Consider the following 16,216-nt stretch of genomic DNA (forward strand, 5'->3'; position numbering starts at 1 on the left):
AAAAGGGGAGAAGGATAAGAAAGTAAACAACATTTTAATTAAAAAAAAAAAATTAATACAGAGTGGCCCAAAAGTAGGTATACCGTACCGTACTGATCAGCTCATTGCATTTTATATCATTTCTTATTGTTATCCACCAGGTAGACTTAGTTTATTATTTGTTCTTAATGTCTTCTTTACTTACATCGGAAGAACCGAAGCAAATAAATCCATAAACCAGAATGTTACACTTGATCAATGCAGGGGTGTATACCTACCTTTGGGCCACCCTGTATTTTACATTTCTTTCTATAATAAAGATTTACCTTCCATAAAAGAGATTTCTGATATGCCATCCGAGTTTTCTTACTAGACTAGTGTTTCAAAACGTAATGACTGTATTCATCATCTAGTTGTAAATTTTGTTCCCTCTCTCAGAAGATAAACGCAGTCAGTGCGTATAAAACATCAGTCTAATTAAAGAAAAACAGGATGGAGTATCGATAGTCTTTATTTATTGAATTAGAAACATCTCCGTCAAAATTGTATGGAATATATAAAGATCTATCATATTGACTGAAGAATTGCATGTGCGTGACTCAAAATATTTTCCGGTGGGAGCTCATGTGGTTCGGACTGCACGTAAATCAGTAGGTCCACATCTCATATAGCCTTGCTGCTGAACGGGACGTAAAACTCAAAATCAACTCAACTCAACTCAAGATATTTTCAGCAGATAGTATTGAAAATCTGGGATACTAACTGACCGCGAGGAACATTCACGTCAAAACGGAATCTCTATTAATATCTATTTATTGTTTGTATCTTTACACTACACATCTGCGTGTTTACGATGACAGACGTTCACATTATCCCCCCTGCAAACATTATTTGTTGTCATATGGCAACCGTGCTGGCTGTTATTCACGACGATGGACAATGAATATAGAGTAGCTATTGCGCAACGCATTATTATTCCTTTTCTTGTGATCAACCGAAATCTTGGAATTTTAACATGACAGTTTGTGCGAATCAACTGTGAAGATGGTACAGAAGAACGATTTAAAAAGTGCATTAATCGCTTTGCGACTATTTAGTTTGATTTTAACTTAATTTAGATTAGTATTGCTTCAGGAAGGAAGCTATATGAGACGTGAACCTACAGTTAACGTAGGATCCGAACCACATAAGCTCTCGCCGGAGTCGAAACTGGGTCTCCCACGTCAAAGGCGCATACGATAACCGCTTAGCCACGAGGGAGCTCAATAGGTCTGTGACAATGATGGAGGAACTGAAATGAAATTTCTAGTTTTACATCCCATGGTTTTTCCCGTTAGGTTAAAGAACACGGATGTAAAATGAAATTTCTAGTTTTACGTCCCATGTTTATCCCCGTTAGGCTAAAGAACATGGATGATTAGGAAATAACTGATAGAGTAAGAACGTGGGAGAAAATGGGAAACTTCCAAGAAAACACGCGGACACATCGTTGTCCAACCTCGACTGGCTGGGCATCAAACCAAGGATTTCTCACACTAGAGGTGAGCGCTCTAACACTTATCTACCGTACTCCCTACAGCAATGAAAGAGGTGGCTCAAATGTTACAGGAGAGAATTATGCCAATGTACAATACAGTATATAGAAAACGAGGATGAGCAATGAGAGAAAAAATGAAATGAAATCTTTGAGTTTTACGTCCCACGGTTATGCCGGTTAGGCTAAAAGAGACGGTGATGATGAGTAATGAATGAAATGGTGGAATGAAGAAAGTGGGAGGAAACGGCAGAATACCGGGAAAACCCACGAACACGGTGTTTGTCCACCACAAAGTTCACTTGGAGCAATGAGAGAATAACAATTTATCGAACAATGGAGAAACCATCCGTAAGTATTGGGCGTGTTAAAAACAGTTAACGTTTACCTACAATTTTGTAATTTGCAAAATTTCGAGACAACTGACTCATTCTCAGAAGTAGTATCTTTGTGTCCTTCCATATGATGAGGGAAAGCAGCAAACATTTTAGATCCTTCCGACAGTTCCGAATTAGCACCTTCAAATTTTTGTCTGTTTAATGCCTTACAGGAATATTTAAACATTCGCTTTCAGTCAGAAATTCAAGATCTCAATTTATCGGGAGGTATGCTTGTGTTATCCCAGTTCTAATGCTAGCACAAACCTTACTCTCTCAGTATTGGGCACTGGTATATTCGGTGACAAAATGTTACGTAAATGGAGATTATATTGAAGCGTAGATACTTAGTTAATTTCATTCCTGTATGATGAAAAAAAAAATCTTGAAAGGAACAGTTCTCGTATAAAAATTGTTTTTAGCCTTTCTGCCTTTGCTGACGTAATCATCATAGGTGGAAAATCACTTAAACAGTTTTCACGGTCTTCTGCATCAATAAAGCTCTAATCACTTCTAAACTGAGTACGGCGGTTATAAGGTAGTTACTAAAGACAACGTAATACTTTAAGAAATATAGAATACTAAAATATGTACTGACAACATGTTCATTGTGACAAAATTCGTTATAAGAAAAAGTGTTGGTTCTCCCACACTAAGATCTTTCGTTAAATCTGTCAGGTAAATTATTTACTTAACCTATCTCACCAACCCTTCTAATAAAAGAAACTGCTTCCTTCTGACTTTCCCACCCACCACCCAACCATTTCGAAACTTTGCGGCGAATTGAAACTATCTACAGAAACGTAGGTAAACTTAAAAGAAGGAAATAGCTACCCAAGTTTAGGCTCAAATTGATGTCATTTTTATAGGAAAATATTAATAAACATACTGTAGGTTTAATAGAAAACTGACCCAATTAAAAAAAAAGACCCTTACTGACATATGATGTTAAAATGGTTTTAAAGGCTACGAAAATTGTGTGTAAAAACATCGCAGGTGAAGATACACAATCTTCACCAAGGAAACAATTGTGTCATTTGTTTGCCCATGTTATATGTGCAGTAGTGCTAATCTTCAATCCGCCCTCCTGAGAAGTTGATGCTTTTGGGATGTGTCACTTTCTATTAAAGCAATGATATACATGTGGTCTGAGTAGAGAGCATCGACTGCAGGAGTGGGAGAGTGTTTGGCTGTTCTGGGAAGCGGACTGGGTGGCATAGTGGTTAACGCATCGGCACAGTATGCCGGAGATCCCGGGTTCGAGTCCCGATCCAGTCAGTTGCTTTTTCACTCTTTGTAAGTTGTTAATGATATACAGGGTTTGTCTGGAAAGTGGTAGGACTTCATTTTTTAAAAAACAATTTATTCCCAGTTTTTAAACATCGACTTAATAGTTTTCAAAATATCCCCATTCTGCGTCAACACAGCGTTTCCAGCGACTCTGCCAATCACCGAAGGCTTCCTGGAACGCAGAAACTGGAATACTCTTCAGCTCCCTCGTTACGGCCTCTTGAATGGCCTGGACCGAGCCGTGGTGCCGTCTTTTAATGACCCTTTTCAGTCGGGGAAAGAGGAAGACGTCTGCACGAGCGACATCTGGGCTGTAGAGTGGCTGGGAAAGTAGTGTGATGCCGTGTTTGCTCAGGAAGTCCATAACAACAAAGGCGATGTGGCTCTGTGCATTGTCACAATTTCGTGCACAATAGTTTTTGGCAAGTTTAATTGTTCTGATATCCGCACACTTAATCTGCGGTCAGAGTTCAAAGAATTTCCCACTTTCACTAAGTTTTCGTCACTTTTTGCCGTTGAAGGCCGTCCTGACCGTTGCTTATCTTCAACTTGCTCTCTTCCCTCCAGAAAGAATTTGTGCCACTCAAAAACACTTGATCCCCATGACATTACTCCCATAAGCAGTCTTGATCATGTCATGGATCTCACTAGCAGTTTTACCCAGTTTGACGCCAAACTTCACCGTGTAACGCTGCTCTAACAAACGGTTCATTGTGGAGATGACAAGGCATCTTGAAAGGGATTCACCTTCAACTCGATCTACACTCAGTGAAGGCTTAGAGACGACTGGTAACTGGTGCGCTGTTAGCTAGCCCCCCCTCCCCCACCATCCAACCAGCGCAGTAACTATCCCTTCCTTCATTACGTTTTGGCGGGGGAAAAATCAGTCCTACTTACTTCCCGGAACAAACTTTGTAATTTACAAATGAATTTTTACTCACTCTTATTCACCTCATGTATTAGCTCAACCTTTAAAAAGTAAAACAAACTAAAAGTAATACACTAAATTTTAGAAACAGTAAAATATAGTAAATTACCTGCATATCGACTGCTTTATCATGATCACTGGGGCCTTTCGTCCACTCCCAACTGGCAATGCGCTTGTCATCAGTGCTTAAATTTCCATTTAATGTCACAGAGTTCTGGGGGAGGTAAATAATCTTGTCAGGACCTGCATTAGCTTCTGGTGGATAATCCGTTTCCTTTACAACTGTAATATTTGCTGTCGTCGAGTTTTTGGCATGATCAGAGTCTTCTACCGTCAATCTAAAAATATACAGAAACGAAGCACTGTAAAATTTCCATAGCTGCAGTAGCAACTGTGTAAAATTTTCAAAGAAGGAAGTATTTTAGACATTCTTTCAAAAACGAAAATTTCAAGGAAACGAATATAGTAGTGACTGCTCATAGTTGTTATACGATTCGGTTTGAATAACCAAAATAAAGATTTTATCTTATACGAGGGAAGGTCGGAAAATAAGTTTTCCATACTTTTTCATCCCGAGAAAAAAAAAAAGCAATCGGGAAAACAAAATAGCGGTTTTATACGAAAAATATTCATACGTCATAAGGTAACGTGTGAAGAAGATCCTGCAGATTCAAGTGTGAATTCGCTATTGAAGTACCAGCAGAAAGTTCTGGTAAGCGGCCCATTCTGTACTCAGCAAACACAGAAGTTGGAACAATCAATGTTCAGCGGAACTGACAGACACTGTAATATTTTCCATAACTAGAAACTTTGCTTTGTATATACTTAAACAAACTATTTGCTGAGCAAAACAATATATTCACATAAAAAACTACATACGTGTTACAGTTTCGCCAACTAACGCTTTGGCTTCATCAGACACTATGAGATACAGGAGAAATGTATAGTCTTATATACAAACATACATCTGAGACATCTTGCTTCTGATTGGCTCCTGGCAGCAGCCAATCCCCTTCAAGTATTCTGATTTGTATATTCCTATACCGAGGCTTTCTATCTGTTGTCAATAAGACACACAAAAATGACGATGTTAGCACAACTAATCTAAACTAACAATTAATTAACATAAATAATTAAATAATTATATAAATTATACAAATACACATAAATAAATATATATAAATAAACAGATAAAGATATAATTACGCATACACTTAAAATGACAACACATACACATATACAAACACACATGTATATATACCTAGTTATATCATAAATACTGTCACAAGTTTGAATGTGAATAACACAGAGAGTATTAACACCGAGGCAATTTATTTTGGTCATGTTTTACATTGATATGTTGTACACCTGACGCACGAATCATTTTTCGAAATGTCCCCTCCCTCCCCCCCCGGCCTTGATGCAGGCACGAAGTCTGTCCGATCACTGATCAATGGCATTACGCACCACGTCCATGGGAAAATTGTTCACTGCTCGGGTCAGGGATTGTTTCAGACTGTCAACAGATGGATGCCGTTTATGGCAGGATGGATGCCTATATGAGAATAAGGAGGAAACAAGGAGTGATATACACAGAACGGTATCAAAAAAGTTGCGCGTCGGGAAACTATTGCCACGCCAGAAGTGATGTAGATTACTCGACCAAGAGGAATTTCATCATTAACATGGAGAATAGAATTATGCAAATAAGCAGTGAAAGAGACAAGGCGGAACAGACTATACAGTCATTCCATAAGCAGCTGGAGAATAATGGATATGATAGAAAGAGGCTAAAATACAGAAGGAGATGGGAGAACAAAAAAGAAGAAAGAGAAGAAAGAAGCCGAGAAGGAGAGCAAAGTGAAGCAGGAGTAGAAGAAAGAAAAAATTTGGTGGGGGATAGGAAGTTTGGGAGAAGAAACGGAAGTCATTAAAAGAAAGCTTAAGAAGATGGGGGGCATCTCAACTTATAGAAATGGGAGCAAGAGGCTACTGGAAGTAATAAGAGAAAAAAGAAGGAAAAAGACAGAAGAAGAGCAAGGGGTAATGATGGAGAAAAAAGGAGTGATTTATAAAATTCAGTGCAGCGAGTGTGATATGTGTTATATTGGGGAAACTGGAAAGAGACTAAGAGAGCGTATAAAACAACATAAGGATGACGTTAGGCTAGAGAGGGACAAAAATGAGGTCTACAAACACATAAGGGACACAGGACATGCAGTTAATTGGAATGAAGTAAAAATTCTAGGCCAAGAAGAAGGAAGCATAGTTAGGAAATGGAAGGAGGCACGGTTTATAGAAATGGAGGGTAATAAAGCAATGAACTGGAACTCAGGACTGATCATCGACCAACAGTGAAATAGGTTGTTACAAAAGCTTAAAGTATAAGATTTGAATACACATATTTATTACTAGCAGCGTTCACCCCGCTTCGCTGCGGTCACCCCGGAACGCAATAAACTTTGTTACTTAGATAATTTTTACTTTTTCGCTTTCAAGTGATATGATAAAAACCATAGAAGATTGCAGTAAATGTTAACATTATATCGCCTGTCATTTATGTTAACCCGCCCCGCTTCGCTGCGGTCACCCCGGAACGCAATAAACTTTGTTACTTAGATAATTTTTACTTTTTCGCTTTCAAGTGATATGATAAAAACCATAGTAGATTCCAGTAAATGTTAACATTATATCGCCTGTCATTTATGTTAACCCGCCGAGTGACACGGTCATGCGGGTTGCATATAAATACGTTTATTTTTATACCTATGATGAACTAACAAAGGATTTGTACGTTATGGACACTTGAATGGTCAATTATCTCAAGACACTGGTAATTAAAAATTAAAGTGATATGATAAAAACCATCTAGGGTCCAAATCCTAATAACCCCCCAAAAATGAAAGAAATTGGTTCAGCCGTATTAGCGTGATGAGCTAACAAAGGATTTGTGCGTTCTCTTTTATATAATAGATGATTGTTGTATATATATTTAGTCTTACACGTGTTTATGTATTTATTAGTCCATATTAGTTATATATATGCATATGTGTTTGTATATGTATATGTCGTCATTTTAAGTGTATGCGTAATTATATGTTTATCTGTTTATTTATATATATTTATTTATGTGTATTTGTATATATTTATATAATTATTTATGTTAATTAATTGTTAGTTTAAATTAGTTGTGCTAAGACGTCATTTTTGTGTGTTTTATTGACAACAGATAGAAAACCTCGGTATAGGAATAAACAAATCAGAATACTTGAAGGGGATTGGCTGCTGCCAGGAGCCAATCAGAAGCAAGATGTCTCAGCTCTTGTTTGTATATAAGACTGCACATTTCTCCTGTATCTCATAGTGTCTGATGAAGCCAAAGTGTTAGTTGGCGAAACATGTATGTAGTTTTTTATGTGAATATATTGTTTTGCTCAGCAAATAGTTTGTGTGACAGACACTGGCAAGATTGAAGTGTGTTATTCACACAGGAAACAGCATGGCCTTCAAACATTTGGCGTTCTCCTTTTGGATGACAATGCGAACCACACTCGGTAGCGAAAACGCAAAATCATCTTGCCCCCTTGGTTTTGAGCGCCTGCACATGCACTGTACAATCCCGACCTCGCACCCAACAACTTCTGGATATTTCTGATATTAAAGAAGGCACTCAGCGAAAGATACTTCGGAACCAATAAGGAAGCGAAGACAGCTGTGAAGGAGATTTATCGTATACAGACACGCATTTTTTTCCAAATAGGATTTATAAACTCTGTAAAGCAGTATGACGAATGCTCAACGTCTTTGATCCTTATATAGAAAAATAAAGTAAATCTTGTTTTTTGCTTTTCACAGTATATTATTTGTGTTGCATAAACACTTCTGTCCATAGAAGCCAAGGGAAACTTATTTTCCCACTTACCCTCGTATCTTTTCAAGAGGCCACGTTCAACAAAGACTGAGAAGCGATGATTTTATTAACAATTTTTTCTCTCAGAAGAGTTCCACAGGAAGGCAAAAGTTACCCATATATTACGTTTAGCAGCGAATATAAGTTATTGATGAAGATGTCACCGGACACCGAAACAGCTTGAAGAGGGTTTAATTCCTTGTGGTAGTCATGTGTTTCTACATGTAACTCCTCAGTTTATCTCACGACACTGGGTGAACGCCGAAAATTGGGATGCAACGGACGGAAATCGAACTTAGAATCATGCTGAATCCAGCGCTCTACCTACTAAGGCACGGAGCCCCTTTCTTTGCTGTTGGTGATAATCATTTTCACACAATGTTATGCTGTTGATAATGTTAGTGCGCACCTCTCTTTCCTTCATACTTTCTTTTTGCCATGTTCACTTTCATTCTCTCCCGCAGACAGTTGCCCCGACGCCTCTCTTTCTTTAGTGTAGGGAATAATAGGTAACTAGAAAATGCTTAAAAGGATATCTTGCGTGAGCTAGGTGGACGCTGTCAAATGGATGTATTTTTATATATTTTTGAACGTACTTCAATACCAACACGCACTAAACAACGATGAAAGAACACAGACAAGTCTGGATTAGCAGCAATTGAGGCTACTTCCACTTCCAAGCACTTGCACCGACCAATTGAACCACCAATGAAGATCAGCTTTTCTAGTTCAAGCTCCGTTCCTTGAAGCCCTAGACATCAATTATTTTTTACATACCAGCAGGTTACAAAAAACATACATGTTTGATTAAAATACTTACTTGAAAGTATAATTTCCAGGAATAAGATTATTTAGTTGCAATGTAGCCGTGTCTGCCAACTGAGGCTGATAGCCTATGGGACCCTGCTGAAGCTCCCAATGCCAACTGACGATCGTATCATCATCTTTACTTGATGAACCATCGAGAACAGCTCCAGTGTTCGGCAGCTTCACAGTCTGAGAGCGAGGCGAAATGATAGCTACCGGAGGCTGGTTGATACGTTTGGCTGCAATGGAAAATACAACTGAAAATACTTCATTCATGAGAAACAAAGTTATAATGTGTAAGTTATACTATTCGGTATATCCCTAAATCGTATCCTTAACTTAACTTATTCTGAGATATGTAAATAGTAATACAGTTTTGTTAACAAAGAAACGAAGTATTATAAAAAAATTTAAATGAATATATGATAGAAAGCTAAAAAAAATTAAGAAAAAGGAAGAAAGAAAATATAAAAAACTAAAGAATTATATAACGCAGAATTAACGATGGCATATATAACTATATGATAACACGGTTCAAAGATACTATTGAACGCATGTTATATGTAGTTAAAAACTTACCTATAAGGGTCCTAAAAATTTGTAGAAAGTTGTAAACAGTTTTGTCGAGTAATGTCGATGTCCTTAGTACAATGGAAGAAATAAAGCTGCTTAATCCGTTACATTGGTTGTTGCCTTCAACTAAGAGACGATGGAAAAATACATACAAATGGAATGACTAAATCCTTGACACACTATATACAGACAACCAGTTTACCTTCTTCATTCATTGAACTGAAGGAAAATGAACATGTGATCTAACTTGCACAAGTGATATTCACTTCAAAAGGAAACGATAGTTAAATGTACTACTGGGAAACTTCTAAAGTAAAAATATTGCAAAAATACTAATTAACTAGGTTGCCAAACCTGCATTTGTACTATGAGTAATCGCTTAAGAAGGAAACAAATGTTACTTTTAAGGCTAAGAAATTCCACGGAACATTTTTTGCTTAAGTGTAACGTTGATGAAGAAACATGTACTCGATTTAAGTTTCTTGTGGTGTAATTTCGCAGAAAAGAGACGGCTCATTATGAACATTTCAAGCAGTTTAGATCTTTAAGAAATAACATTCCAGGGAAAGCAACTGAAGCTTGGGGGTTTTATTTCACCCTTCTAATACACCAGAATAATAATATCGACTAACAACAACAGACTTCCGATTTTATAAACAACCTTTCACCCCAATTATTCTTTTAAATAGTGGATTTACTGTATTAAGTCTGCATGTATGGGGGTCTAGAAAATTTCCAGAATGGTTCAAGTCATCTTCAGATGTAAATTTTATATTAGGATGAATATTATTTAACTCCAAAGAAGTAACATCTTTGTCTTCTTTATACAGAATGAAGAATCATCGACAAGTCGAAAACACCTAATATAGTTATCTTTCTGAATTTTTTTTTTTGTCCAAAATGATTCATTACGATATTCGGCGGAAGAGATGACAATGGACTACTCACGGCAAGACTTTCTGTTTGGTTGTAATTTTTGTTTTTAAACACGAAAAAAAAAAAAAAGTTACCAACTCCTGCTTCCAAAAATCTTGGTGACCTCATAAATTTTCAAGTTGAAAAATTTGTTGACCCTTTACCGATTCTGGGTCATACTCTATGCTGAGAGGAGTTGGAGTGAATTCTATATCGAGGAGTTCTGTGTTAACTACTGAATGCAAGTCGAGAAAGAAGACCTTAACTGTTTTTAATTACATATTTGAAATATCCTGTACTGTCGGTAATTAACTTTGTTAACCATCCTGTACGTAGGAATGAATTCCACGGAAATGATTTCCTGCCTGAAACGACAGAACTGAATAGAAGTTGCTTTTTGGGAATTTTGGGTGAACTTAAAATGTTCGGTAAAGAAGGCGCATCGACTTCTACGTGTTTAGCCGACTCCTGATACATCAATCACGTTTTTACAAGAAAGCAAGATTCTTATGGCAGCCTCGTTCAGAAAATTGGTGTTTACAAAGGTGTAATTATTGTTATTGATTTTAGATTTTAATTTATGAAAGTAATCTTCTTTACTAATAATGGTGAATATGTTTTGTTTGTTTGACTTGATGCACCAACAATATGTTATTATTATTATTATTATTATTCATTTATTACTGTGAAATTACAGCACCTTTAATCATAAGAAACTTAAATCGTCTTCATATTTTTCCACATTAGAAAAAGAAAATCTTAGAAGTCTCTAGTGATAACAATGACAGTTGTTTCTTTTTAAGTGATTACTCATAATACAAATGCAGGTTTGACAACCTTATATATACTGTAAAGTTTAGCTTATGCAGGTATAGGTAGAGCTAAATTATGCACGGGAACGTTTCTCAGACTACCGAATTTTATTATAAAAAAAAATCTCCTTATTACAAATGATGCAATACAAAATCACTCTAATATAAATAGTTTACTAATACTGAGTAAAGAGAGAGATCCCAAGGCCAGAGCAGCCTACGGAAGGATCTTCACAGAGCTCCGAGCAAGATAGGTAGAATACATTTATGCTCCCCGCAAGCAGAGGGCGGGGGGGAGGTGAAACTACAAAGCTCCATGCAAAGTGGGTGGCTGAGGTTAGGTATCCCACAGAGTTCCGAGCAAACTAAGTATGTAGGAAAGGAGACCTATAGCTCTGAGCAAGCTAAAAGCTTTGGGTTAGGTAGCTCCTAGAGCTCCAAGCAAGCTAAACGAATGGAGGTGACCAGTCAGACTGATAGTAGTTGCTGGATCCTCTTGGTTTTGTAGCTGCTCCAGTATGATGGTGGCGCTAGTGTTCCTTCCTCGTCACGTGACCAGTAGTGTCGCTTGTGCCCCTGTCGTTTGCTACTGTAGTAATTCGTAGTAGGACGCATATGGTTGAAGCTTATAAATATGAGCACGTGTTGGTTGGTAGTAAACAGAGCCACGTGTAAGGTATTACAATACACAACATTGTTACGTTAAAGTTTTCCAGTAGTACATTTAACTGTCGTTTCCTTCTCAAGTAAATATCCTTCGTGCAGGTTAGCTCACGTTACTGAATGAAGAAGATAAACATTTTTGTTTGTATACATTGGATCAAGGATTCATAGCCATTCCATTTTTATGCATTTTTTCATTATCTTTTAGTTGAAGACGTCCGCGGCATTTGACAGAATATGCAGCTTTAGTTTTTCAATTACATTTAAGAAGCAGATACTGTTCGATGATACCGTTTGTAGCCTTCTACAAATTTTTGGAAACTTATAGGTTTTCAACTTTATGTTAATATAATTAACTGATAAATTAATAAATTAATTAATACGGAGATATGTGGTGATTAAAAAGAACCTGAATTTTTAACGTTTACTTCAAATAATTATTATACTTACGTGGTAAGACAGTAACATTAGCTAAAGCTTCGCCATAGGCACTTGGAGCGGTTACACTAACTTTGAACGTATAAAGTCCTTCAATCAGGTGACTCAACTTGAGTGTGTTGGTATTCTTGTCATTCATTGTTCCTGTGCTATCTCCCTCTGGACGAGATATCAATGTCCATTCATAACTGTAATGTTCACCTAGAAGTAGAAGAGATACCTCAAATATGGTATTAAATCAGCTTCACATAAAATTTACAAAAATATTTATTGCGGTTTATTTTGCAATCATGTCAAACATTCTGTTTCACGATTTTGGTGATCATTTGAGATTAAGCAAAATAAAAGTACAGCGTGAGTCCAATTATGTTACAACTCAAATAGTATAACTATTTATTTATTTAAGTATATATCAAACATAATATCTAACTGTATTCTAGACTAACATTATTCTAGACTAAATTCTTTGGCACGTGTTAGCATAGATCAAATATGTCGGCTTTTTATCTCCAATTCTGAATACAGATAAAGAGAAAAACAATATAAAAGTAAAACGAAAAATACTTTTTTTTTTTTTAGTTTTTCTTTTCCTCTTAGTTTTAACGTTATTTAGAAAATAGGTTAAAATTCAGTGAATATTGAAGGAACATGAGTTACACGTTCTCCACTATTCGTAAGAAAATTCTGCTAGTCTGGTATTAGCAATTCATACACAACGGGTGTAAGTAAACCGCTTCATAACTCTCAAGTCTCTAAGTTCTAATTCCCGACCGTCCAGTGTTCCAGATGAATGCTGAGGTAGTGCCTTTAAAATAAGGGGTCCACGCCACTGGCTATTTGAAACTTAACGTCCTTTTGCGGTACCATGACTATGTGAGGTCGAGACATATAACTTAACGTGTGATTCGAACTATATAAGCTCTCACCGGAAACTGAACCCGTGTCTTCCGCATAGAAAGCGAGAACCCTATATTTATTAGTTTAACGTCCCACGCTTATGCATTGAGGCTATGATAATGGTGGAATGACAAAAGTGGGAGGAAACGTATGAACCAAGATTTGATTTTCAGTTTACGCTCCCTTCAGCAGCGAGGCTATAGCAGACTTGAGCTTACAGCTTAACGTGGGCTCCAAACCACTTGAGATCCCACGGGAATAGAACTCGGAAGAACCCCGAGAAACCACACGCACATGGTGTTTATCCACCACAAAGCTCACTTAGCCGGAGCTGAGGTCGAATCAGGGACTCCATGCGCCAGAGGTTAGCGCTCTAAAACCGAGCCACTGCGGACCTATCTGACTATATTTCGTTCCAAAAATTATTATTTTGTTAATGTTCTCTGTATGAAATAGGTTTAGTAGTTGTATCTGGAACTCAATACGTGAAGAGCACATGAAGATCTGGCAATTTTCCAAAGTCGTCTTAATAAGACCTCACGTCACAAACATTCACACAGCACTTTTCTCAAGAAGAGATGGTATAACAAAATACAATAGCCTCTAACGAAATTCGCTAAGGATTTTAAACAAAATTACCTGGTTGTTCAGCAGGAATTGTATATGCAGACAACATCACTTCATCTTCTGGTAACGTTATTTCTTTAGACAACGCTGACACGACAAGCTGCTTTAAAGGAGGAGTTGTACTTGGCTCAGGTGTGCTTTTCGTCGTATTGACAGTCGAAGATGGCACCTTATATGACACAAACATAAAAAAAAAAGTGAATATTAGTTTGAACAACAGAAATGCTTTAATCAAATGGTAATACACTATACTACAATTGATATAACTTGTCCTTTCTCACAACTCGCCGCGCGCACGTGGTGCTGAATGCTGTGTTGCCAGATTTCGGGTCGGGTATTGAAACATGAAATTATTCACTGCAAGTAAATCTGTTTCATAAAATTAAATGACACAAAAGAAAACTACAAAGAATTCTCTCAATAACCAGCAGGTCCACTACTCAAGTTGACATTCGACTAAAACAATGTGCATTTATTTATATTCAAATTGGCAACATGTGGAAAGGATGGAATGTTTACCACTGCAGAGCGAGAGAAATGAATCATTACAATAGGCTGAGCGTGCTGCTGCCATAGGAACAGTTCTTCTTGCTTGATTGTTATGATCACGTGCACGATGGGAAAAACAGAGGAAAGCAACTGTCAGAAAGGACAAGTTATATCAACTGGACTGTACAAAGGTATACTTCTCGAAGTGGGAATGCAAAACTGATTACTTACAGAAATTAGGGAGGAAACATAGACGGAAATACTTTCAAAAAGTACACTATAAGCAAGTTTGGCTAAAAAAAGAAAGAAAAAAAAAAGCAAAAGTACTGCAAATCGTGTGAAATTCATGCTGGAATTTCTTCGTATCTCAAACCATCTAGATCTTTTCTCGTACATTACAAACTTAGGAAACATGAATGTAAATGCTTTATTAAAAGTATTTTCCTCAATGACTAGAAGTGTTAATTCATCAAATAACACAACAAAAATCTGTCCGGGTCCTCAGTAATTCTACCGGAATATCTGATTAGATGCGATATATTAAACGCTAATTTAGGTTGGGCCCCCTGTGCATTTCCCGAGTCTGTCCGGTAGTTTTCACCATGTAATATTACTCTTACTGTCAGGATTGGTACAGTCAATGTACGCAAGATCTTTAGATTTTATCTTTTTACCTTTTATTATGAAAAATACTAATATTATGAAAAATTTTATTATGAAAAATTATAAAAATACTCCGAAGACGCAGTAGTGTCGTTTATTCCTGTCGTCTGTCTATCTTCTAAGGTATAGGTCTGGAGAGATTATTTGTAGGGAGGCTCTACGGTCCAGTGCAGCCGAACAGAGCAGGTTAATTTGTACCGGAATACTCAATGGACCAAAGCAGCTCACCAAAGTGGGAGAAGTTAGGTATGGTTAATCCCAGAGCAGACTGACATTGAGGTGTTCACTGCTTCTCCTTTTATGGCAGATCTTCAGAGTCCCTCAAAGAATCTCGGTACTGACGCTGTTGCAGATAACGTCGTCTGTCTTTCGAATCATGTGACAAGTGGTACAGTGTAGTCTGCTTGTTTGTTTACTAGTGACACATGGTTAGGACATTCAATATGCTGACCTATATACATATATCAATGGTTGAGAGCCACAGTGAACTCAAATGATTCGTATCTTTATTCACTTCTTTTAATGATATGCAAATTGAATCAAATAGCTGTATTTCTGACTCTACTAAATTAGATTAACTTGGAATAAAATAACATTTTCTGCACTCTTAAGTAATTTGAAACTGCCTATTTATTTTAATAATGTGTATAACTTTATGCAATGACTTCACCTGTGCAGTATATTTCTATCCTGAAATGACACTTAAAATATTCACAAATATGCAAAGATCAGTACAACATATTTCTATCAGGTGTCCTACGTGGATAAATCTGTAAACCCGTCGCTCCTTGTAATTAAGAGGTCCCCAGGTTCGAGTCTAGATGAAGAATAATTTCTCTCGAGTGCAAATCGAGTAGTGTTTCGGATACCATTTTATGCTTAGGATTGCCAGATTTTTCAGAGAGGGAAAAGGAACATCTTAAGACCTATAGGGAAAGAAACAGAAGATATGTGGTATCGAGAATTAACATTTAACAAACATAGGTATATAGTTTTACACAGTAACGAAGAATAATTTTGATAGCAAACTGGAAGAGTTTCATTAAAAAAAATCAACACAAAAACAAAAACTTATATATATTACAATTTCTAATGGGAGATCAAGTGGCTCGGATTCTATGTTAAGCTTCACGTCCTCGTCTCATATAATCTCGATGCTGAAAGAAACACTAAACTTACATCCAACTGTGATTTAATGAAGACAGCGTCTCTTAACAGACGTTCAAAAATACCTGCAAGAAGTATTTACAAAATTCTCAAGTACTTGGAGTTCTGTTTTATAAGTTCACAGTAGCTTCTATTGAATATTATGTC

General features: G+C 36.9%; 1 protein-coding gene across 4 annotated transcripts in view; it reads right to left on the bottom strand.

Annotated features, from left to right (window-relative positions):
- Positions 1 to 16,216, bottom strand: part of LOC145684098 (dyslexia-associated protein KIAA0319-like protein) — a 71,207-nt gene that overhangs the window by 37,281 nt on the left and 17,710 nt on the right. For all 4 annotated transcript variants that reach the window (XM_081755986.1, XM_081755987.1, XM_081755988.1 and 1 more), the window contains exons 6-9: positions 13,763 to 13,919; positions 12,239 to 12,427; positions 8,839 to 9,064; positions 4,218 to 4,446 (exon numbers count right to left, since the gene is read on the bottom strand). In XM_081755986.1, coding sequence (XP_081612112.1) covers positions 4,218 to 4,446; positions 8,839 to 9,064; positions 12,239 to 12,427; positions 13,763 to 13,919 — 801 coding nt within the window. The remainder of the gene's footprint in view (positions 1 to 4,217; positions 4,447 to 8,838; positions 9,065 to 12,238; positions 12,428 to 13,762; positions 13,920 to 16,216) is intronic.

This window comes from Thermobia domestica, chromosome 4, assembly GCF_964235325.1.
Source record: "Thermobia domestica chromosome 4, izTheDome1.hap1.1, whole genome shotgun sequence".
In the NCBI taxonomy this organism is placed as follows: domain Eukaryota; kingdom Metazoa; phylum Arthropoda; class Insecta; order Zygentoma; family Lepismatidae; genus Thermobia; species Thermobia domestica.